Source organism: Halichoeres trimaculatus, unplaced genomic scaffold (assembly GCF_033239565.1).
Source record: "Halichoeres trimaculatus isolate MK-OKI-2021-1 unplaced genomic scaffold, fHalTri1.1 fHalTri1_scaffold_13, whole genome shotgun sequence".
Classification (NCBI taxonomy): Eukaryota; Metazoa; Chordata; class Actinopteri; order Labriformes; family Labridae; genus Halichoeres; species Halichoeres trimaculatus.
In genome coordinates this window covers 12,264,055-12,289,357 of record NW_027437191.1, presented here as the reverse complement: position 1 = coordinate 12,289,357, position 25,303 = coordinate 12,264,055, and the positions used below count along the sequence as shown (strand labels likewise).

Below are 25,303 nucleotides of genomic sequence, written 5' to 3'. Positions count from 1 at the left end.
TGAGAGCAGAACTGAATGGAGGCAGCCTCTTCCTGGTGGATAAACAGTGACAGCTACAGGGCAGCCACCTAGACCCAGCACACAGGCTCTGCGCTGCCCTGCCAAACAACACCAAAATGGCTTCAGACAGTACACACATCGCGCAGTTGACTTCTGGTGAGTAAAGGAGATCGGAAAATATGTCATGGTTGTTGTAATATCCCCCCAATTTCCTCGGTGCCCTCTTCTAACGCAGCTCCCGTCCTCTTCTCTCCCTCCAACCATACCAGAACTGTACTTCCTAATAGCCCGATTTCTAGAAGCTGGACCGTGTCAAAAAGCAGCCGAGGTTGGTTTTTATGCATTTTAGGATAATCTATAACATGTCCGAAATTGTCATGAGGTGTAATTTTGTATTTTTATCCTATTTTCAGACCCTGATAAGGGAGGTGGAGGAGAAGGAGGTAAGCAGTCAGCAAGACGAGAGAGATGCTTCTCTCTGCACTGTACTTTGTGATGTTGCTTTTACTCTGATTTATCATTTACTGATTTAAAACATCACTTGATACACTTATATCCTGGATAATCACAGTCTGCACTATTTTTCCATCTCAGCTGCTACCCATAAGGCTGGACTGGACAGGGCAGGAACACCCCGGGACGTACGAAAATTTGGTAAGGGAGCCCTATAACTGAGGAAAAAGTTTTTAGAGAGCAAAATAAAAATTGAATTTCCCGCAATTTTTAAATCAGGTGGCTGAGAAAAAACTGAAAAGGACTATGCAGGGCAAGCTGGCTGCTTGTTGGGGCCGATACGGGGCACCAAGGGGTCGGGTCCCAGCGTCCTGTGCACATTGGTGTGCCAGTTTGGTGCCATTCATGTCCAAAAGGTTGTAATAGTTGTTGGAAAATTGTGTGTGAAATGTTGATACGTCATGAGTGTTGTGGTGTAGGAGCGCCAGGATCCGGAGGAGGGACTCCCTGCGCCACAAGCCAGAGAGAGATGGAGGCGCTCTTGTCCTGCTAGAAGCATAATTTGTGTGCATGGGTTGAAAACACACAGGGGGCAAGAGTTAGAAAACAGGACATTTTGAGGAGAATATAAAGAGTATATTCAGTTAAGCTGGAGTTACAGCTCCCGGTTGACTTCAGGCTGCTGCACGCGTGTTGTGGAGACATTTTGGAGAGCAGATTTTTGGAGGATTGTGGTGCAAGCTCGGGTGGAAAAGGAGAGATGAGTTTTTGTGAAGATGCGAGGTAATGATGGACTGATATCTTATAATCGTTTTATTAATTGGCGCTAATTGTAATGTAAACAAACAGGGCTCGCATGAAAGCACAGTTTACGCATGGGGGCGTGGAGAGAATTAATCATCGCGCATATATTTATTCATCTGCGATTGTTTTTGTCTGAAATACGCTTTGCCACTTTATTGTTATTTTAGATTTTATTTACATAATTATTACGATTAATAACCTTTGGCCTATATTTTTAAATACCCGATTTTTTTCTTCGTCCTCTTTCACAAACACAGAGTAACAAAAATATATCAAGCATGCATGAAGTGAACATTCACTGAGATGAAGATTTTTGGGCTTTAGGAATAATTGTCAGCGTCTCTCAGCCTGACCGTGTGTGTGTGTGTTTTTCTCTTCTCTCTCTTCCTGCTTGGCTCTCCCCTTCCTCCTCCTCCTCCTCCTCCCATGCTCAGCCGATCAGCCTGCCTCCTGTCTATTGTGCATAATTTCCTAGCATTAAAAATACTGCAGTTTTTTTTTTAAAGATATAATTAGACAAAATGGTGACAGGATGTTCGCAGGCAGAGGATGGCATGTTTTTAAGCAGTGTTGTGTAGAATGATATCCGGCTCAGGGACAAGAGGGGGGTTGGGCAACAATAAGAAATCAACGTGGACTTTAATTATATTGTAATGATAAACGATATTAATTATGACTAATTAAGGCGGTTTTAATTATTTACCAAATTATTGATATTTTGCGTACAGTGTGAGCAGAAACACACTTTAAACAATACCTAAAAACTTAAACTGAATGCTTGCTTTTATTTTGATCATATTTACACCAACGTATGTATTTTAATTTTAACATCTATAATGATTTGATTCCTCTTCTGTCTGTCTGTATGTTTAAATGAGACTCTGACAGCATATTGCTTAAGTGATATTGATTTTTTCACAGTGTGTTGAAATGGAAGGTTATGTTTGTAGAGAGATTGCAGGCGTGTGTGTATAGGTGCCATGTGCTTTCAAATACTGCTGCTGTTACTCGGGGAGCGATATCCATTACCCTTCAGAAGCAAGTAAAATGGAGCACATTGTTATTACACATCACACTGTTTATGCTTGTGTGTGTGTGGTGTGTGTGTGTGAGCGTTATTTTGGGCTTTGTGTGAACCTGAGAGGAGTCTGTGAGCTGATATGTGCTTAAAAACACTGATCACGTCTCTGAACCTGCAAGGATGTTGAAAGCAATTAAGGGGTCATTAATTGTGAGTGTGTGTGTGTGTGTGTGTGTGTGTGTGTGTGTGTGTGTGGGTGTGTGTGTGTCAGAGAGAGACAGAGAAGTCCTGCTGTCAGTGTTCAGATATGGGCATTGAATTAATGTGTGTGGGAGTGGATTAATTGTTTAGTCCCAGGCTCTGACCCCTCTCAGATATTTAAATGACAATCATCTGATTACCACAAGTCTCGTTTAAAAGAAATAAATCATAATAATCCTGCGTTCTGACGTAAACACAAAGCACATTTTTCATACAGTGTGTGTGTCACTGCTATTTATCGCTTTGGTGCGTGTTTCCTTCAAGTGAAAGGCTTCATGACACACACTGTTTACAACAGCCTGGTGTGTGTGCTCTGCTTTATGCTGGTGTTGGATGCCACACCCCCTTTTCTGTTGCTTTACTGTGCAGTGTGTCAACAGGATCCACAATCATTTAAAAAACAGAGAAACATTTTGCAAAACCAAAGGATGTTTTTTTAATTAATTTGATGCAAAAACTACGTTATGACTATTATTTTATAGTTAGTCATAAATAATTGATAATCCATTATTTTTCAGACTTCTGCACTGTGGCTGAGATAATAAATTCTGTCTGGTCTAAGAGTTAGTAACACTAAATCTGAACAAGGTCGTCTGTTTTGCCCTCACTCTGTGTATTCTGTTTTAAAAACATCAGAGAAAAAAAATGATTTCAGCTTTTGAAAATGTTTCTTAACTTAAGAAATTCACAACAAACCCACATCATTTTAGATAGTGACCTTGTCATCCGCTTTCTCCTCGTTCTGCAAAAATGATTTTGTTTGTGCGTGCTCATACTGAAGTGGTTCAGACTAAATGGACTGTAGCCAAGTAACACACCTTTTTGTCCACGTGCTGATTTATCCCAGAACATTTTATTTATCCTAAAGGACCCACTGGAATATGTTTTATCAGTTGTATTTTTCTGTTTTTATGTGGTACAACATTATTTTTAAGAGAGCTTTCTCATATCCTCACACGTCTGAAATTATCAGCTTCACTCAGCTCATGTTTTACTATTATTTTGCCGCCCACAAATCATGGAAATACACACAGTAACAGAATGAAATGCGTGTGTGTTACAGGTGAAGTTGTATCGGCACATCAATGCAGACCACCTCCTGCAGGTCTGCTCCAGAGTGTGTCCGTTGCTGGAGAGGGAGGTCCCCGCCAGCGTGCCCGGACTCTCAAGCCTGCTGGGCGCTGGCAGGCAGAATCTCCTCCGCACCACCAAGAGTGAGAAGATATATTACATTTACACTTCAGTTACTTTAATGGGAACATGTGCACGTCTCAGGCCATTTCGACGTTTTATCTCTGCATGTGTTGGTTACATACCTCGCCTTTTACCCTTCCTTCTTTGATCCTTGATGCAGATTTAAGTTTGCATAAAGAGCAGCTCACGCAGTTGAGCTGTAAGACAAACTGTAGGATGTGTGTGTGTTAATGCATTGGATCTGTATTCTCTCTTTCCAGGTTGCAAGCATGTTGTGTGGAAGGGTTCAGCTCTGGCTGCGCTGCACTGCGGGCGTCCACCAGAGCCACCAATTATCTATGGGAGCCCACCTAACATTGGTAAAAAAAAAAAAAACAGAATTTACAAAAAGAATAGAAAAAACCCTAACCATTTTAGTCTTTGTTTGTGTGTGTGTGTGGTATTCAGTGTATGAGTCAGATGTTTTAGTGTAATTTGCTTGTCGAGGTCTTCACAGCAGCATTTACTTTGATTTTTTAATTGACTTTGTCTCAGATCACAAAGTATATTTTGAACAGGGCATTAACACAGCTGTGGCCCACTTTCATGATCTAAATGTTGTTTTATAAAATAAGTAAGATGACATTCATTTGCTGCTCTGTTTCTCTCACCCACTATAATGCCCTTCTCAACGTTTGTGACATCTTTATCCACCCAGTGGAGACCAGCTTCGGCCGTCGGCTGAATGGCTCCTACCGTCTACGGCAGCTGGTGCCCACGGCTGTGTACCAGCACATGAAGATGCACAAGAGGATCCTGGGGCACCTGTCATCAGTGTACTGTGTCACCTTTGACAGGACAGGACGACGCATCTTCACGGTGAGGCTGCAGTGTGTGCTACATACGTGTGTTGTCTTCTCGGGTCACATGTCACCGCTTGTGGTAGCTTGTTGAGCTGTTGCTGTTTGTTGTGCTGATAGTTTCCCTGTTTTTGTCAAGAGTCATCTTCTGTATTCTGTGTTTGATTGATAGAAGCGTTTGTTTTGCATACCAAGATAACCAAGCTTCAGTTAACCCTGGTGGTACTGCTCTGGTTGGGTAATTACTGTTTACCTTTTTGTGGTTTGATGCTTTTACTGAGTGACTCATGCTTCGCGCTGAATCCATCCTGCAGGGGAGCAGATTGACACAGCTTCAGCACAGCTATTGTACTTTTAGAGAAGAACAGAGTAATCTCGTGGTCTCTCCTTAGATTTTGTCGGTGGAATTTGACTTGGCAGATCGTTGTGAAATTTCCAAAGTTAGTTCCTTTCTACCTTCACCAAATCCTCAGCAGCTTACACCAGTCTCATGGTTTACCTTAAAGATGGCATTTATCCAGACTCTCACATAAGCCCCAGCTGTCATCAGCACATGAAGATTTTTTCAGAGACTACTGTAACAGTGTTTCAAGACACATCAGAGTACAATAAAAGCATTACATATAAGATGATGAGAGATTTTAGTCATCAGTCCTGTGGATCTTGAGGTATCTGACAGATAAACAGGTAAAAACCTCACTGTTGTTGATTCCAAATACAAAACAGCAACTGTTATCCACTTTATGGAAGCATGAAAAATGTGTATGTGTCCGTACATATAAAAAGCTTCAATCTCACACTGTAAGATGTAAAAGTAACAATTAGAGGTGTCCCAGTCCGATATTGATATCGGATATCGGTCCGATATCAGCAAAAAAACAAATATCGGTATCGTATCGGAACGCATCTAAAATCTCCAATATAAGCAGTCTATTCCAGACCCTGCTCCTGCTGTTTTTATTTGATTTATTTAGGTTATTTTCTGGGTCTTCTAATTTATTCTTTATTTTATTCAGTTACTAGTATATTCTTATGTTTAATGTTAAAATTTCTCTTACCCAATGGTTAATAATAAATGGGTCAGTTTTTCCTCATACTGTTGCTGACTACTGTTCTTTGTTTGAATAATATCACTTAATCAAGCCTTTTCTAACATGACAGACATACTACAAAATAAGTAATAAAAGTATGCATGTCTAATGCTGATATCGTATCGGATTAATATCGGTATCGGCCAGTACTCAATGCTGCAGTATCGGTATCGTATTGGAAGTGAAAATGTAATATCGGGACATTCCTAGTAACAATAACAGAAAATAAATTCTGAAATGCTAAAAGTTTTTGCAGGAGCCACATTTTTTCAACTAAGGCTCACAGATCTACGAATTCAAAAACTATTCACAGCTAGAGGGGAAAAGCTGTTTCAGCCTGTTGTCTTGTACAACTGTGGTCCTGAGCAACTTGAGGAGAAGGTGGTGCACAGGTTAGTGCAGGATCTTCCCTGATTCTGGAGACTCTTGTGTTTTTTTTGGAGACAGCTGTAGAGTGAAGAGCCAGTGAGCCACTGGGTTGTGGTCACACCCAGTGCAGGTAGTGCAAGGATAAAAGTTTATCAAAAGTCTGTTGTAAATTTGATGCACATCAGGGTTTAGAGATTAAAGAGGTGCTGCTGGGATTTTTGACAGGAATGAGGTTTTCAGGCTGCAGGTCAGGGCCTCAGATACTTGTGTACTCCTGGAAATGTCAAGAATAGTTCAGTGAAGCCTGCACCTGAAACTTTCCCAAACTTCATAAACGTCCACCATGGTGTGAGTGCTCTCAGAAGGCGGGATGTGACACCAAAAGTACACTGCTGCAGTTGTGCAATGTTTACAAGACATCCAGGATGGCAGTCAGAGTATAGTTCAAGTTTATGACAATTTTTTACTTTAAATGTATGATTTTTTTTCAAATGACACCTGTGAAAGAGCATACTCAAGAGCTGAAAAGAATTTAAATCTGTTGCACTTGTTGCGGACAAATCAGGTGTTAGGTATAAAGATCAGCACCCCCAGCTAATTTTTTTTTTAATTTGAATTTTATTTTTAATTATGTGTATACATTATCTATTCTTCTCATCATTATTTATTTATTTTTATTATTATTACTATTATTACTATTATTATTTTTATACAGTATTATTATTGTTATTATCTTAATTTTTTCGTACTACTTCAGGTTAAGTTTTTTTTCTATTTTTGTATTATTTAGTGTGTATTTATAACAATTGTACAGAGAGTGTGGTTAACCAGAGTTAGATTCTTTGTATTCTTGAGAAACTAAGTAAATAAAAGCGATTCTGATTCTGATCCATGCACGTTGAATGTATAGCTAGAAACTCAAAACAGGGGACAAGCTAAGCTGAAGTCTCACCTCAGCTTGTAACATCCAAACCCTGAAGAAAAGCTCTGAAAAGATGAATGTTTTTAAATCAAACAGTATTTTTTATTCCAATTAAGAGAGAGAAAGACTATAACTTGGCTTGAACATGTTGTGATCCAGAAGAGTGCCAAAGAAGCACTGTGTCTTAATGTGATGCTACTTTATTCTGAGTTTAACTGTTTTTTTTTTTAATTGTAAGGTGATGTATATTTTTATAGCAGCAGAACTTAGTAAATTTTTTTGGCCCTGGTTGAACCTTATGAACACCAAAGTTGAATTTACAGTCCTGTTTTCTTTGTTATCCCCTTTTCAATAAGGCACCACAAAATAAAATTAAACAGACTAAACATGAGCAAATTCAGGGTCCGAACTGATGATTCAATTCAGAGCTTTGAATAACTTGGAATGAGACATTTTTTGGGCTAGTCGGGTAAACATGGCTTATAAAGAGTATAGTTAGACAATTTTTTACTTAAAACAAGACAAAAACAATTGATAAGATTTCATTTTTTTGTAGTGCACTTTTAAGAACACAAGAGGAGGCTGACCTTTGCCCTCTGGATGCCCCTTGTAGAAAGGTGCCGCGTTACTTTCTGTTCCCTCGTGCTCGTGTCGGAGAGTCAGCACAAGTGAAGTGGTAAATATTGGAGGAACAATGAGATAATGTTGATTCAATGTCGTCGTCCTTCTGTTTGGATCCCCCAGTCAAACACTGCCTGCTGCTATACACCATTTTCAGCTTTCACTTCTTAAATCTCTAAAAATGGCTGGCTGCTGAGAGGAAGAGGAGGAGGAGGAAAAGGAGGGGGGAGTTAGATTGACTCTCTCTGTGTTTTCTGTTATCTCTCTTTCCACCGCTCTTACACACTCTTACTCTTGCTCTCTTTTTTTCTCTCCCCCTTTCCCCTCATCCCGTGCTGCCCCTCCTTTGTTCCTCTCCTCTCGTCTCTCCCCTCCTTCATGCGATTTCACATCATAACTGGAGAAAATGTTTCCTCTGAGGCGCTGGCTAAGTGCCAAAATTAAAATTCGTTCTTGGTCTCCCTCCCTCCCTCCTTCTCTCTTTTTTTTTTCTCTCCCTGCTCATGTTTTTTTTCTCTCCCTCTCCCTCTTGCTGTCTCCTTTCATCACAAGATCATTTTTATTTATATATTTATCTTTTATTTTTGGATCCCTTCAGTCTTTCTTACCCATACTTTGCTGCAGTGGCGGGCAGATTGAATGAAGATAAGCACTTTTATTTAGTCTTTACATTCTCTGTGATCATAAGTGATCAATGAGCAGAGAGCAGGTAACCGTGTGAACCAATAACTGGCTCACAGCCACGTCGATTTGTATGATATAGCTTTAGACACTTATTATCATGAAGAGACAAATGAGACAAGCTGGTGTGTGATATTCGTCCCTGATGTTTGCAAACATAACTTTAAATCTGTAGCAGTGGCAAAGTTTGTGTAAAGTCTCTCCACACCTTTCTCATCCTCTTTTTTTAGGTTTGTCTTTTTTCCGTTTTGTCCTTGAGCTCTCCCTAAATCACCAGAGGGACGTTTGCTGTTTGGATCAGTCGGCACGAAAGCGTAGCTCCGGTCTGAGTCTGTTCTGCTGGTGATGGAGAGGCTGATTATGATTTATTCAAAGGAGGGGGTTGATGTTCTGTTTTCATCTCACATTTCCTCCAAAATCTCTGCTGATACTGATAGTGCCTGGCCTGTTTTATAAAACACTGTTCCCTCTCAGGAGGACAAACATGTCTGCTGTTCTGTATCAGACTATCTTTACACAAATCTGTCTTTGTGATGTGAAAATTTGATAAATATGTAAAGAAATGATTGTGAGCGCTCACATATTTGAATTCTAAAAATACATTTTGTCCTCCATCACCCTCCCTGTGTTTGTAGCTTTGTCATCTTTGTCATGAAGCCACGTCTTCATTCCCAGCGTCCCAGCCTCACAAAAACTCATTTTCTTTATTAAAACACATCACACTGTGATTTGCCTCTTTACACCAGTTACCTGATGTTTCTTAAATTATTTAGACATAATCAGTAATCAAGGCACAGAAGGGTCTGGCACCATGTTAGATCACAAACTCTTCAACCCTTTACAAGCTGGATCACAGCCAGAAAAATGTACTGAGTCCCCAAAGGCTGCAATTCTACATTAAGGTCTTTATGTTGTGACTATTTTCTGCTCCTTTCTTTAATTGCATTGCTTTCTTTTCCATGTGTTGATGAATGTTTTACAAAAACTTATTTCCAGTCATTGCCCTGAGAAAGCACAGGCTAGGGATGATCCCACTGTCAAATAAGGATGCACCAATACAACTTTTCTGGTTCTGATACCGAAACCAGTGTTAATTAATAACCTGCATGCCCTACTGTGGGATCAGACTGGTAATGTTTTGGGTAAAAGGCAAAAAAATGAATAGATTAAATTACTGAAGTCAATATTTATTTAAATAATAAAATATTTAAAAGTTTACCAGCAAAACAAAGCTTCAGCATGTACAGAAGTTCATATTCAAGCGTAAACTTTCATACTTTGTTGACTGGTGATGCCGCAAAAAACAAAGAGAGTGCATCAGAGGAAACATTTCAAATCAAGTAGCCAAGGGTGCCGGTAAAATAGAATAAGTTGAATAGAATAGAATAGAATAGAATAGAATAGAATAGAATAGAATAGAATAGAACTTTGTTGTCATTGTAACAAGTACAACGAAATTGAAGTCACAGCAGCAATCAAGAAAACTAAAGTAAGAAAATGTATAGAAAGTGCTAAAAGGTCCATAAGATAATAGATGCTGACAGCTTGTCCATCATTCTCCAGTTCAGCCAGCCTCCACCTCCACAGGGTCCAGGACTGAGCTTCTTCAGTCATGCTCCATCTCTGTCTCCTGTATCCTGTCTGCTCACAGCAGGTGAAGCTCTTCCAATGTGGCGTTGGTGTCTGATGTTAGCTCCATTAGCCATGTCTGGGAATAGCATGATGCTATGCTCTGTTGCTGGGTTAGCTCAGCTTGCTTGTCCATCTTATTGGAGATCGATCTTATGCTCCCAATAATGATGGATGGAAGGACAGGTCCACGTCGTCACTTCTTAGCTCACACCTGAGAACCAGCACGTAGTCCTCACCTCCTTCTCCTCACCTTGTGGGAAGACATCAGGCCTTACACCAGTTAGCATTAACATGCTACAGGCTGCTAACAGCTGAGTTCACATGTAAGCAATGCAGCCATGGTTACATGTAGGATCTCCAAACAAACACAGGTGAAAAAGTAGTAAAAATATCACTGAAGCCACAAAAAGTTTGGTGTCCATGACCAACAAATGAGCCATACAAAGTAATGACCCACTCCAAATACAAAGATTACGAAAAAGAGACGAAAAAATCGGCACCATGGATCGGCTCTTTCCAACCAATACCAACCCAGCTATGACGGGCACTGATGCCCAGAACCTGGATTGGTATCGGTGCATCCGTACTGTTAAATCCTTAAGTGTAAGAGGGCTCTGATGTTGTCAGCACACTTTCTGTAGAAAACTTCCCGTGGTGTTTCCCCACAGCTCATAGCAAACTGGTGATGATGCATGGTCATACTTTCCTCTACCAAGTGTTAAATAAGACAGCATGGAAAGCTGATGTTGGAAAACCCAGGGAGGTGTATTTGTAGTATCAGAATCAGGGTTGTTTCTTCCTCTGGTTATTTAATTGCACATTTTGGATTTTCTGTCAAAATCCAGACAAGATGTGTAAATTGCAACAGCTTTAGTTGAAAAAATCCTGGAAACAGGAAAATCCTGGAGGTGTGGTTTTGTTCTTTTTTTTTATACCTCATAGGAAATAATATGTCTTTGTAATGAAAAAGTCCTCTTTATAAACCATTTTAAGCCCTTTGGTTTCACACATGCACTTGCTTTATGCGAGGTCGGTCATGTCTGTGAGGGTTTAGAGTTCAGGCTACAGGGTGAGGAATAGGACTGAGCCCGAGGGTGCTTCTTGTCCGGAATAAACCAACACAGTTTCTTATGAAATCGACCCTGAGCTGCTGTACTCAGTGAAGTTTCTGTGCAGTTTGAGATAAATCTATCGTCTGTGGTGCTGTTGTACTGCAGTCGACACTCCTCACAGAGCTGCCAGTTTGTCTCACAGTGAGGTGATGACCTCTGTTTGACCCTATGGAGGAAGAAGTCAGAGCGTTTGTTTATGTAGCTGGTTGCTTTTAAAGGCAAGCTCAAGATCATTGTGGCTCAGTGTATTGAACACACTCACTGTGATGAAGATCAAGTGCCTTGAATTGTTATCACTATTTGACCCTCTTTCTCATCACACCTTCTACTTGTGCTTAAAGTTTACTACCCTGCTGATTGTCGTGCTTTTCTCTTTCATCCAGGGCTCAGACGACTGCCTTGTGAAGATTTGGGGTACAGATGACGGGCGTCTCCTGGCGACCCTGCGCGGCCATGCTGCTGAGATATCAGACATGGCTGTCAGCTACGAAAACACCATGATCGCTGCCGGTTCCTGTGACAAAACTATCAGAGTGTGGTGCTTACAAACTTGTGCTCCGTTGGCTGTGCTGGAGGGACATGCAGCCTCGATCACATCGCTGCAGGTACAGTTATTACAATGATTGTATTTGCGTGATCTGCTGATTCGCTGAGCTACCAAATCATTTCCTCAACTCACTACTCACGTCTTTGCTCTGCACACTACATTCTTATTTATGTGGTGCTCATAAATGTTTTCTGTTTAAGCATATTCCTTGTTACCTTCTCTCAAATAGTTTTAAGATAACATCAAACAAGTACATAAAGCAGACGGGGTGATGAGGAGGAGAAACAGATTACATAACTGGCTGATTAGACCGTGTTAAGTTCTCGTCTCGGTTTCATGAGCAGAAGCAGATCACGCCTGCTGTTAAAGGATAAGACAGGATTTATCCTGACTTCTTCTCATGAAATCTAATAAAAAATACAAAAAACACTCTATAAATACCCTGACTGTGGCATGAAGCCTCCAGCTCTTTGTACCCTCAGAAGACATGACACTTTAAAGTTATTTCCTGCAACAGCTGGGCATTGTAGTTTTCAGAAATGTTAGTCATTGCTGAAAAAAGAGTGCATTTGTTGGGGACTTGTTATTGGCAGAATTTGATACACTTCAAGGGGTATTTATGACAGTAGGTAGGAGTGAATGAGGATACAAGGAGGAAAATAAATTCTCATGTTTGCTATAATGAAGGTAATGTGATGCAAACTTTTGGGTTCAAATGGTTTAAGATATATATACATATATTTATGTTTCTTCTTCTGGCTCATGATGAACAGTTTCATTCTTACCTACTTTTGTGTTATCCACATATTTCAATTGTCTGTTCAACTTGGCCTTAACCTCTAATTGGTTGTGTTTGCAGTTCTCCCCCCTCTGCTGCGGCTCAAAGCGCTACCTGTCCTCCACCGGAGCTGATGGCACCATCTGCTTCTGGCAGTGGGACGCACGTACGCTCAAGTTTGGGTGAGAAACACAAACACTTTACACAATTTGGAATACACAATCTCAGCTTCACAAGTGCTGCTTACTGTTTTTCCCATGACCCATTACTAAGCTATCTGTTTTAGTCTTGTTTAATAAAAGTTATCAGAGTATTTTGTGATATATTCATTTTCTTTTATGATTCTTCAAAGTTTTTGGGGTTGTCGTGATTTTCAGTGGGTTTTGTGGTAATTTTTCATCTGTATAGAGGATTTATTTTCCTGGATTTATGCTGTAATTAATTTTCCTCCAGGATGAGGTCATTCGAAACTTCAACCCGATGGTTCAGAATTGTATACTAAATGCCGTTTATCTATTTGTGTGTGTTCAGTCAGAGGCCCAGTAAGTTCACAGAACGCTCCAGACCTGGTGTCCAGATGATCTGCTCCTCCTTCAGCGCGGGTGAGCACAGCTAACTTTCCATTCGTAGATTTTCTTCCCTCTGAGACTTCTGAAAGACAAACGTCAGCTCAGCTGAAAAAAAGTTCACAATTACCCCAAATTAACTTGAGAGCGAGCACAGCAGACAGACACACTCGAGTGGATCTGCTGCCGTTCAGTAAATGTGGGAGAAGAGTGCTTCACAGTGGTTGAGTATGTTTCTATTTTCGGCTGTTATTGACCTCACGCATTAGATAACTCAAAAGTTGTATAAAAAGTTGCACTCACAAATACACAACACTTGTCACCACAGTTTGATTTTTTGCCATAATGTTGACTAAATTTACTCTAATGCTGGTTAAAGAGGAAGTGTAATATGTGACATTTGTGTACCTGATGTTTATCTTTGTATACAGGTGGTATGTTCCTTGCTACAGGAAGCACTGATCACATCATCAGAGTTTACTACTTTGGGTCAGGACAACCAGAGAAGATCTCTGAGCTTGAGTCACACACAGTAAGTCTACACTTTACCTGAATACACACACTGCAATTTAGGCCTGGGCGATATATCGATTATATCGATAAATTCACATTTTTCTTTGTGGACGATTTAAGAAAAAGAAAAATTCAAATTTTTCTCCCCCCGCTATTGCACACCTATTATACCGCAGCAAGCGCTGACTCCGCGTAGCGTGATTTAACAGTTCTCTAACAAAACAACAGAAACCTGAACCTGAAACCTGAAAAGTTCTTGAGCTTCTTTGACACCCAGCACCTTGAGGGACACATGTTTCTTATGGTCCGTATCAGCAGCCCAAAGAGTTTAACATGAACTAGACCTCTCATTAGTAAATGTTCGAACCCCTTTCCTTCAATACTCTGTTTTCTATAGGTCAGTTTTCAGGAGTTTGATTATGATCTTTGACTGAAACATTTATGAAGCTGGGTTCCTTTTAAGTTCCCTTGCAGATTATTATTGACGATTAAAACCTGCCGCTTTTCAAAGATAATACCCTGATCATTTTGAGATTTAGACAGTAAAGAAATATACATCTATTTTTATCAGAACATCCCCACATGACGAGCCAGCATCGAGGTACGCAGGGGCGGACCAGACTGTTTAGACTGGGGTGCCCCGACCAGGGCACTGACTTGTGCAGGGAGGCATGAATTTTGTGAACCCACACTTGAATAAATAGCATTTATTTTTCTATTTGTTTGTGTTAAAATTACAGGATTAACAGGCTACAGCTTTGAAAAAATAAAACTAGACTGAAACAAAGTGTTTTTTAAAATCATTTAAAAGTAGAATATAACTGAACAGTGCTGTAGTGCTCTGAAAACAGTACTGTACACGCTTTTCCTTGCAGTATTTTTAAATTCAAAATGTATGAAATAGTGCAGCTTTCAATGTGGATGTAAACAAGTCTGCCTCCTTTAAAACTACAAAGTGAAGTTGTTGAAACAAAAGAAGAGCTGAAACTTCAATTCCAAGAGTCAAATAGAGGTTACTTTTAATAAGTTTTTGATAAAATTAAAACAAAACTGGGTTTGAGTTCTATCTGCCATTTGTACTTATTGTTTTCTTTAAAAGGTTGGGAAAAAAAATTGTCAGTCAAATTTTTTGTGGAAAAATCTGAGATTTTGTTTTCTAGGCCATATCGCCCAGCCCTACTGCAATTCTATGAATGTCATGAAAAGTCTCTCAGATTGTATTCTTTGAAGATTTAGGTCACATTTCTACTTGTGCTTGTGCATGTTCTGTTTTGTTTATGTCATTTTGTGAGTAATTCTTAAAAACTATCAGCAAAATACAGCTGCATTTGTAGAACAGGAGTCAGTTATTAGCATCTTAAAAGCATAAACAAATTAAAACTCCAAACTTTAAACTGTATCGTCGTGGAGTGGAGTGGAGTGGAGTGGAGTGGACAGGGGTGGATACGTTGTGTTGTTGAGCTTTTTCAACTAAAAAACAGAGTGAGACAAAACTGAGAGCCCTCGACAGAGTGGGTGTCTGGACCTCGGGTTAAACCCTCTTTTGGGTGTTAAATTGATTGAATTGTCATCCGCAGAGACAAATGCCAAACAAGGAGGATTAGTATGGGGAATGCTTGTTATTATTGCCTTGTTTTCACCTTCTCCTGTATTTTTCTCACCCAGGACAAAGTTGACAGCATCCAATTTTCACATTGCAGCGACAGGTAGGTGTGCACAAAGTGTGTGTGTGTTTGTGAGTGAGCTTGGAAGAAGGTGTAGTTAATGTTTGTGTGTGCAGAGCTGTTTGTTTTTATGGTACCTCTGGGTGTGACTTGATGGTGTCAGCAGAAACACTAACTTTACTTTCCTGAGATACATGCTCCCCAACACACCCTCTCACTCACACAGACACACACACACACCATACTTTGTATAGATGTGAAATTGTGTGTGTGTGTGTTTGCGGAGTTTGCAGAAAAGCAGGCTCAGATGTAATTCCCCTGAGTCGCTGTAATCTCAGCAGTGAGGGAGGTAGAGTGTCTGTGCAGAGAGGAGTGGTGGAGAAGATGAAAAACAAAAAGAGGAGGGGCTGTGGTGACTTACAATTAGTGTGTCCTGATGTGTGGAGAGTAAAGAGTCTGTTGTGTTGCAGAAAGATGAAATGAAACTGAGTGTTTTATTTAAAGTTAAGCTGTTGCACGAATTTGTGTACACAAATGTGTGTGTGTGTGTCTTGCAGGTTTGTAAGCGGCAGCAGGGACGGTACAGCACGAATCTGGCAGCTGCAGCCTCAGGGCTGGAGAAGCATTCTGCTGGACATGCAGACCAAATTACCGGGGTACGTGTGTATGTTAGTGTGTGTTTGTGTGTGTGGCTGTCAGGAGTCTGGCTTCTCTGCAAGCACTGCTGTACTCAGAGCTCTCTCATAGTCGTGGGTTCGGATGATCCTGTGGGTTGTAACTTTGGTCTAAATTTACAAAAATCAATAACATTGAGAACAAAAGTTGCAGACTGAGTGCGTGAATACCTCCTGTTGAAAACAATTTACTGCTTTGCTGTTTTGGGAATACTTAAAACAGATTTCATGTCCTCTTAAGTTGCAGCAGATTGTGTTTATCACATTTATTTGTTAAAAGTTCAATGTCAATGCGGCAAAATCTACAGGAATATATAAGAAAAATGCTCATTAAGCCAAAGGGAAAAATAACAGTGTGACACCTGTGGAATAAAGTGTGACACAGTGATTGATTACCTGACTGCTCTGAGACAGATTATAGATTAACTGCAGGCAGCACAGGCAGTGAATGAATGGAGTGGACAGTGACATCCTGTCACAGTCGTTTCTGCCTGAATGGACACAACCAGCATAAAAAACACAGATTTATTGATAACCTTGTTGTTATAAAGTGTGTAACAGAATCTGTGTGTAGATATTGTAAAACACAACTGCACACTGGGATAAAAGATAAATCTATTTGAATCTTTACATTATGACTCTCACTCCCTGAAGGTAATAGAAACTTCATTCTTTAGTTTTAAAAACCGTCATTTTAGCATTCAGCAACAGGTCTCCACTTTGCTCTTGTTTGTGCATTTTTAAGCTCTGATTTGATGGAAGCCTAATGGTTTTGCATCAACATCTTTTCTTTAGAAAGTACAACCCTCCTCCGCTGGAAGACAAAGTGACCAAGCTGAAGGTTACCATGGTAGCGTGGGATCGCCATGACAGCACAGTGATCACAGCAGCTAACAATCTGACGCTGAAGGTTTGGAACTCAACGACAGGAAACCTCGTCCACGTCCTCATGGTAAGAATAAACACATACAGATTCATATCATTCAACATGAAGGCTGCTGTGTTTTAAGTTCAAGACCATTTTGAAATGTTATCTTTTTATGTGCTTTATGCTGTCTCTCTGGCAGCCCTACAGCAGCTCTACATAGAATAGAATACAACTTTATTTGTCATTGCAACAAGTACAACGAAATTGCAAAAGCTCTTCAGTCAGCGCAAAACAGTGTGAGGTGCAAACATAAGTGAAATAAAGTAAAATAAGATACGAAAAAAAAAAAAAATAGGATTACATAAATATATATATATCTATATATATATCTATCTATATATATATATATATATATATATATATATATATATATATATATATGTAAATATATATGTGTATATATATATATATATATATATATATATATATATATATATATATATATATATATATATATATATATATATATATATATATATATATATATATATATAGATAGATATATATATAGATATATATATAGATATATATATATAGATATATATATATTTATATATGATAAAGGTAAAGTGCAGAATAGAATACCAAAGTATGATGTAGTAAGTAATAAGAATAAGGTGCAAGAGGAGAGGAATGACATTGTACAAAAAATGTTGCAAAATAGATAGGTGACTACAACTACATAATTTATTGTTTTTCTTTCTTTGGTGTTTTGGAAAACACTTACCTTGGCTTCTGCATGTTGTGCAAAGGCTGATTTATGCTTGACGCAGAGTCTGTGCAGCTTTGTGCGTGAATTACGTCACTTTCGCAACTACACCCCCTTCATGCGGTCCCTTACACACTTGGAAATTTCTAACCTGCCGGACCGAGACACACACTGACAAGATGGCAGAAGAACATGCTCTCCCACAGAGATCACGGGAAACCTAGTAGGAAATTATTCATTGCATGAAATTGCGGCCACCGTTGGCAGAAAAGAGAAATCGGTCAAAAGAGCCTGGAAAAAGCTCTGGGACAGATACGTCATGTTCCAAACAAAGAAAAACTTCTTCGACTCTTGCTTAGTACTCTGGTAGACGTACTTATGATACCATGCCCCCTGCAGTTTGGGAATGGACACAAACAGACACAACACGGGGTGTTAAAAAGCATAAAGGCGACAAGCGTTATCTTGTGTGGATCTCAGGTGTCTGATTTTCGCGTGTCACGTTCACACGGGGAGCATAACACAGCCTTTAGGTGCTGTCTTGTTAATGCTCCACAAAGCCCCTCTCCTCTGATTGGTCAGCCCTCTGGAGGCCTGTCAGGGGCGGAGCTATGGACAGACCTTGGTGTTTGAGGCCTGCCCCTTCAGTGTGTCATGAACTAGTTAAGACGGTGGCCCCCAAACTTTATTTGCTGTGCCCCTTTTTTTTAGAGCAAAAGTTACTTTCAACCCCCCTCCCAGGGCCTAACGCCCACCATTACCACATACATGCTCTCAAATAAGTACTCTCAGGCATGGCTTTTCTTGCAGTCATGCAAAGACTAGTTTATGTGAAATACTTTCAGTATTTTTTTCTTCATGTATCACTCTCACTGAAATTAAGGAAACCTCTTTTATATATATTCAAAAATTAGCTGAATAACATGTTTTTAGCTATTCACTGATTCAGTGTCAGTGAAATTGTATCTGATAGAGGAACTACTTTTTCATAAATGTGCTGAAACACTAAGAACAGCAGAGTGAGACCAGTAAGAAACCAAACACCTGTAGTTTTCTCTTTTCTTCGTGTGCCTAAATCTAAAAATTATCTTTAATGACAGGGTCATGAGGATGAGGTGTTTGTTCTGGAGCCGCACCCCTTTGATCCAAGGATCCTCTTCTCAGCGGGGCATGATGGGAACTGCATTGCGTGGGACCTGGCTCGAGGAGTCAAGATCCGCTCGTATTTCAACATGGTGAGACAAGATTGTAACTCTTTCTCTTTGCTCACTCCTCTTTTTGGCTGGAAGCAGACTGAATCTGATACTGATCAGCTCTTTAAAATTTTCCCCCTCATGTGACACAGATGTTATCCTTTCTTATTAGCTGATTTCACTGTTGCAAAACCCAGAAAAGCAGTTTTCTTCCTCTTCCTTATGCCCTGACTTTCTTTCCCACACATGTTCCCCTTTCACTTGTCTGTCTCACATTCCCCTCCTTTTGCCTGTCTGCTTCCTCCTCTTTGCTTTCACTTTCTCTTTCTGCTTCTTGCTCTGTCAGCTCCACATTGGCGTTTGTGCACTCTGTGTGGCCTCATGCGTGAGTCAGGGGTAGAGTTAAACGACACCTCACTGACTGAACACGTCACTGTCTGTGTGCATCTCCTGTTGTATTTCCTGCTTATGTTGCCATAGTAACTAAGGACAGTATCAGAGGCTGTGAGTGACTCAGTGCGCTGGTCAGTCAGACAGATCTATGTTGATCAGAGACAGTCAGTGAAAGGTGTTGTTTGTATTGTAAAGTGGTTTGAATATCAGTTTGTGACTGAAGGAAAGTGAAGCCACTTTTGTTCATAAAGGGCACCCAAAGGACAACAGTGACAGTCACAGGAGAGAGGTATTATACAGACATGGAGGGTAAATGGAAGCTCCCCCACACTTATCTGGTGCACACAACATTGCTGGAGCTACATTTGTCAACCAGGCTGTCAATCATGACGTAAAACATGTATCTACAGCCCGTTTTCTAAGGAGACTAACTTCCTTTTCCAGTCAGAAATTTAAATCCAGACCTACAAACTTGTCTGAAGGAAAGAAAACACTCAGAAACTGAGCACAGTGTAAATAACACAGCTTTTCACAGGATCACAGCTCTTGTGAATGGTGGTCTAGTGGTATTATGCCAGATATTCCCAACACACCCTTTATTGAGCTTTTTTAAGGCTAATTCAACTCATTTTTTCTGGCCTTGTATGTTTTATTTAGAGAGGACAATACTATGGAAATAGAGCAGGAAACAGGATGAGAGTGGGCAGTGATATGTAGAAAAGGGGTTAAATTCAAACCTGGTCCATTGCTCAAAAGCCTACCTAATGGGGTGGGCGACTGAATGAAGCGGCAAGGCCGTAGCGACACAGCTTTGTCCTCATTTTCTGGATCAAAATACTGACAAACCATGCAGCACTATGAGATACTGTTTGTATCTGTGCCTGCTTACATCTGGGTTGTAGAGCTTTATGGCAGTGGTTAGTAACCAGAGCTCCAGCTGCAGCAAGTGGTAAGAGGCTGAGCTGTGGTCTACATTATTAACATATTAATTATTTGTTTCAGTAACTAGAAGGTAAAAAATGTGTTATCATTCAACTAGCAAGATGTTTGGCTTTATGTCAGTGTTTTGGCCTCACCTTTGGGAGGAGGCTGTCATGTTGTCCTTGTTTTTGCGTGATAAACATCATGTTAGCCAACATTACCCGAGTAAGACTAAAGCAGCAAAACTTCAGAGTGAAGAACTCTCAAATAAAAGACAGTGGCCACAAATACAACAATAAATTCTCCACAGCTTGACAGCGTCATTTCCTCGTCTCATGGGTCTATTCCCAAAAGATACTGTGTTAATGCTAAAACAGTGCAAACATACCCAAAAAGCACTGCTGTGTTTTGTCTGTGCCCATCTGAAGGAGAGCTGTCATCACTTTCACTACTTGCTGCTGGAGTGCAGCTCACGCGCTGACTGAGTTCATTTCAACCCCCAGTTTGATGATGAGCTGGAAGGAGAGAGCACAGCTCCTGTCCAGTCTGCTGGGATGCCCAGACTGGACAGATGTGATACCAGTGTCACCATCTGTATGAGTTAGAAAGTGCAGATCCTCCTAATATAATAACACTGTCATCTTTGTCCTCTGTAACAGCTCCAAAACCATCAAAGGAAATACTGAAAAAGGTTGTCTCTGTGTGTCAAGGTTAACACCATCCCAGTAGAGCTGACCTGATTACAACTCTTAAGTCAAAATATGATACAACAGGAGGAATAATTTACATGATCTCTGGTAAAGCTTGGAGTCACATCTTTTATAAAAACGGAAGTTCAGTTACCAGCAGCTCTCTGAAGACGCTCATTATTTTCCTGAACTGCATGGGGCTTTTAGCGCTGGTGTTGTGTGTAGTACTTTTAGTCCTGTGGCTCATTTTCAAAGAGAGTGGCCCGCTGTGCCAAATGTACCTATGTCTCCTCAGCTCGATAACAGAAAACAGCACCAGAGCACCAAACAATATTTGACTATACTTGTCTCCTCTATGCAGAGTTACATGCAAAAAGAAGAGTGAGTTCATCTTTTGAAGTCTGCTCATGTGCTGTTACTTTGGAATAATGTGTGCATTATATAGCTACTTTTTTTAGGTCCCACATTATGCTCCTTTGCTGCAGTTTAATATGGATCATTAATGTCCTCATGAAATGGTAGTAATATGTTTTGGTCCAAAAAGCAAAAAAATCAAGCACAGCAGCATTGTTTCCAGGCTCTCATAGCCCCTCTGTTCAGAACGGTCTGATTTAGTGGGCGTGGCCTTCATATGTAAATGAGCCACCACTGATACCGCCCTGCTGTTCCGCGTCACTGAGAATGGTGACCATGACTACCGAGCTCTGAGTGCACAATGTTGGGAAAACAGCAAAGCTCGTTTACCGTAACATTACAGGCTACAACAGGCTAACCAAAGCTAAAGTTAGCATCCTGAAGCTAACACAGAGACAGGGGGGACACTGAGGAAAAGCTCTAACATCTGCTCCACAGCACACAGCATTTAAAATACTCACATTTCCAGGGTCCGAGGTTTGTTGGCGGATGGTTGGTAATGTTGGATTCAGGAATGAATGAATGGATTCAGGACCTGTCTATTTGCTAGCCCTCTGTTGTACCGTCCAAAGTTGGAAAAGCAGTCAGCCGTGAAGTGACTAGCACACAGATGCAGTGTGACAGTTTTACTGAGTGTAGCTGGCACATTTCCTTGATAGATGAACTCTAGCCACTTAGTCTTGTCTTCTTCCAAGATGGGAAGCTTGAGCATGGAACTATATGGCTGTTTACAGCCAAAAACAAAGCAGTGATGGCTCTTCAACTGGAGACATTTCTCTCCAGCAGGGGGAGGGGGTTCAGGGGTATCTGCTCCAGTGGACCAATAAGGTCAGACTTGCTCCTGATTGGTCAAAAAAGGGAATCGCTGACATCCCAAAAATCCCCAAAATCCAAACAGCTTGTTTTGGGTCAGGATTTTAGATTCACAAGCACTACTAAGTACAGGTTTTGTCATTAAATATCACATTTTGTGGGCTGGGAGGAAAGCCAAAGACCCACAAATTTCACCAAAAGACTTAATAAAGTGATTTTTGCATTATATGGGACCTTTACTACTGCAACTGAAGCTTCATTCTCTGCTTTGAGCGCTGTTTCATCAGTCAGACTTCTCATCTTTCACTTTACCATTTGCATTTTTTAGTAGCAAGCTCCCATTCACCCTCAGAGCCACAGTGTTTTTGAAGCAAAAACTCTCCTGTCTCCTGTGCAGAAACTATGCTGATTTTGTATTTTTTTCACTTCTTGAAAATATTTTTGCTTTCCTATTTTGCCCCTTATTTTAAACACACTAGAAAAAGTGTGTTCTAATAGTTTTGTAACTGTCTTTTTAACCTTTACCCACATCTGGATGCCTGCTTTATCTGCTAACACCACCATCCACCTGTAGCCGTCTGAAAACACACACACACCTAACGTGCACATTCCCCTTGAGAAGAAGATGAATTGGAGTGCGATGCTTCAGGTTTATCCGGCCAACACTGAATGCTATGAGAGTGAAGTGCTCAGGCAAATGCTGTTTTCTTTTTTGCTAAATTAGAATGAAAGAGGAAAACTACTTTTTATCTTGTGATTTAATGGTGTTATTTTTAGATTGAAGGAATACCCGCGGAACAAACTGAAGGCAACAGTGTGCTGGCGGTCTGAACAGCAAGGCTTTTGTCTCCACTGTTTTCTGCTAATGATGTTTCCGTTTCTGCAGGTGGTGCTTTGTTTTGTAACACTCTCTGACTCTCAGACTCTAGATTTGTTTAACTGCTGCTGCTGGGAATGAGAAATGATGCCTACTGTAGGTTTACCTAAAAAGAAATGCAGCACTTCCATCATGTTGAGATTAGCTGAATCATAAATTTGGTGTTTTCATGTTTTATGTAAGTTTAATGTTTTTGTTGAGTGCTTGTTTCTGCCATTCATGTGTATTATTGATTACTTGTAGACCCACAGCCCTCCTGTTTGTGTCAAACATGACTTACTGTGTACACCTCTTTCTCTCTACCTCTCCTTCTGTCTGGATAGATTGAGGGCCAGGGGCACGGAGCATTGTTTGACTGCAAATGTAGTCCAGATGGGCAGCACTTTGCAGCCACAGACTCTCATGGACACCTGCTCATCTTTGGTTTTGGCTCCAGCAGCAAGTACGACAAGGTGAAACAACAGGCTTATCTAAAATATTACTACATCGAACTTCACAAGATGTTGAATTCCAGCAGGTCAAATTGAGACTGTCATGTCTTGGCAAGAAATCACATTTTTTTTCAGGATGTAGTGCACTTTGTGTCTAATTTAATATAGAAAAATGTAGATATTTCTGGCAGTATTTTAAATTTTTGAGGAGCATGAGGGAGACTTGTGATGTTTTTCTGTCTTGAGCTAAAAATGTATCAAAACTCAAGTTTCCTGTTTTCATGCAGATTTAAAGTTTAAAGCCCCAGTATGGAGTTTGGATCTGGTTATAAAACAGGCTCAAAATAATAGTGATTCCTTTGTATTATTAGCTAAAGAACACCAGCACACTATGAATGAGACCAGTAATTTCTATAGAGTTATTTATACATCCTAAACTCCTGCCGGGAGGTAGGTGTTAAACAAAGGGATTAACTTCAGGCTGCTGGAACAGCCTTTCCGTTCTTATATTTCCCACATCAAATAATCAAACAGAGTGATACATCTGACAGTTTGAAGAAAACAGGAGGAGACATTTTGTCACAAAACACAACCCTCATTAAAAACGAACATTTATTTTTAGATATGTTCACTGAATAATTGTACGATGTTATCATTCCAGATAGCAGACCAGATGTTCTTCCACACTGACTACCGGCCACTGATTCGAGATGCCAACAACTACGTGCTGGACGAACAGACTCAGCAGGCGCCTCACCTCATGCCTCCTCCCTTCCTGGTGGATGTGGACGGGAACCCCCACCCGCCTCGGTACCAGCGCTTGGTGCCCGGCAGGGAGGGCTGCAGGGACGAGCAGCTGATCCCTCAGATGGGGGTCACCTCCTCAGGTACAGAGGCTCAGATCAGACTCTGAGGGGTGTGTGTCTTCACTTTATGATCCGAGGCTGTGAGCTCAGATGTATTTGTACTTTGCTTTTATGTGCTTGTGCACTTAAGATCAGACCTTTACTTGTGGGAGATGCGTTTGTTTTCTGTCTAATTGCAGCTTGTCTGTCACAGCTGATCAAAGACACCTCAGTCAGGCTGATCATCCTGCTCTCCTTGCCTCACAAGAATATCATCTAAATGTGCTTAATGAGATGTGTTTAGCTCAAACTACATCAAGACTGGCAATTTAAACCAGCATTAACAAGGTGCATTACGATCTTCGTAAGGATATAAACAGAAACTATTGGTGTTTACTGAAAAGGTGGAGATAAAACAGGGGACTTCAGTTTATCTTCATGCCATTTTGAGGGTTTTTTTGATAGGGAAGAGTAATCTGAACCTTGTCCTGCTATGCCATTTTCGTGTGCTGGTAATGGAAGTTGCTGTCCGTGTTTCCAGAAAGGTGTATTGTTTTTTTGCTTTTTTAGAGCACTCTCTTTTCTCTTATTTTTCTCTTTACTTTCCCTGTTTTGAATAAGGCCTGAATCAAGTGGTGAGTGAGCAGGCGGTGGATGGTCCCAGTCCTCTGGATACGATGATTCAGAGGCTGCAGCAGGAACAGGACCAAAGACTGGGGACGAATGAGACTCCTGCCTCTGCAACTGTAAACACCCGGTCCAGCAGAGGTAAGGAAGGGTTGTGATGGGAAGAACACACTTCTTCAACTTCCTTTCATTTAACTTGATCATAATTTGCCTCCACTTCAGCCAAATGTTAACTTACACAGCATGGTCACATGTCTCTAAAAACACTTAGTTTTGGCTTTCGCACAGTGACCTTGTAAAGTTCTCATGCAGGGGATGGACAGTGTCCTCTGTCCAAAAACACAAAGAAAAAAACAAACTCAAATTATCTTTGTTAAATTAGTAGCTGGGTGATTTCCTGGTGTTTTGCAAGTTAAAATGTAAAACTGAACAAAGAAAGTGCATAAAACTATAAATAGCTAAATGAAAAAGAGATCATCAAAAAGTATTAGCATATAAATGAAAAGGTAACATTACAACTTCTTATTTATCCTACCCAGAGTATGTCTGATCAAAGAAAGCATTGGAGCAGGTTCATTACTAATGTGTAGTCACCTTTTTCGATGACAGCGTGTGAAAACTAGCTGATAATTATTAGCTGATGCTGTTGAACTCCAGATAGAATAATGTATTCATGTAATTAGGTGTGTGAACAATGCACCATGTAACACGTTTTTAATTA

The 25,303-nt window shown here is 40.4% G+C and overlaps 1 protein-coding gene across 2 annotated transcripts in view; it reads left to right on the top strand.

Moving 5' to 3' along the window:
• The window catches only part of phip (PHIP subunit of CUL4-Ring ligase complex), a 49,646-nt gene continuing 24,343 nt past the window's right edge, over window positions 1–25,303 (top strand). For both annotated transcript variants that reach the window (XM_074684675.1, XM_074684674.1), the window contains exons 1-18: window positions 1–156; window positions 270–328; window positions 414–443; window positions 595–654; window positions 3,603–3,753; window positions 3,994–4,092; window positions 4,431–4,591; window positions 11,384–11,605; window positions 12,407–12,507; window positions 12,857–12,927; window positions 13,323–13,423; window positions 15,070–15,110; window positions 15,626–15,724; window positions 16,538–16,694; window positions 18,480–18,614; window positions 23,003–23,131; window positions 23,772–23,997; window positions 24,577–24,723. In XM_074684675.1, coding sequence (XP_074540776.1) covers window positions 117–156; window positions 270–328; window positions 414–443; window positions 595–654; window positions 3,603–3,753; window positions 3,994–4,092; window positions 4,431–4,591; window positions 11,384–11,605; window positions 12,407–12,507; window positions 12,857–12,927; window positions 13,323–13,423; window positions 15,070–15,110; window positions 15,626–15,724; window positions 16,538–16,694; window positions 18,480–18,614; window positions 23,003–23,131; window positions 23,772–23,997; window positions 24,577–24,723 — 2,029 coding nt within the window. In that variant the 5' untranslated portion in view covers window positions 1–116. The remainder of the gene's footprint in view (window positions 157–269; window positions 329–413; window positions 444–594; window positions 655–3,602; window positions 3,754–3,993; window positions 4,093–4,430; window positions 4,592–11,383; window positions 11,606–12,406; window positions 12,508–12,856; window positions 12,928–13,322; window positions 13,424–15,069; window positions 15,111–15,625; window positions 15,725–16,537; window positions 16,695–18,479; window positions 18,615–23,002; window positions 23,132–23,771; window positions 23,998–24,576; window positions 24,724–25,303) is intronic.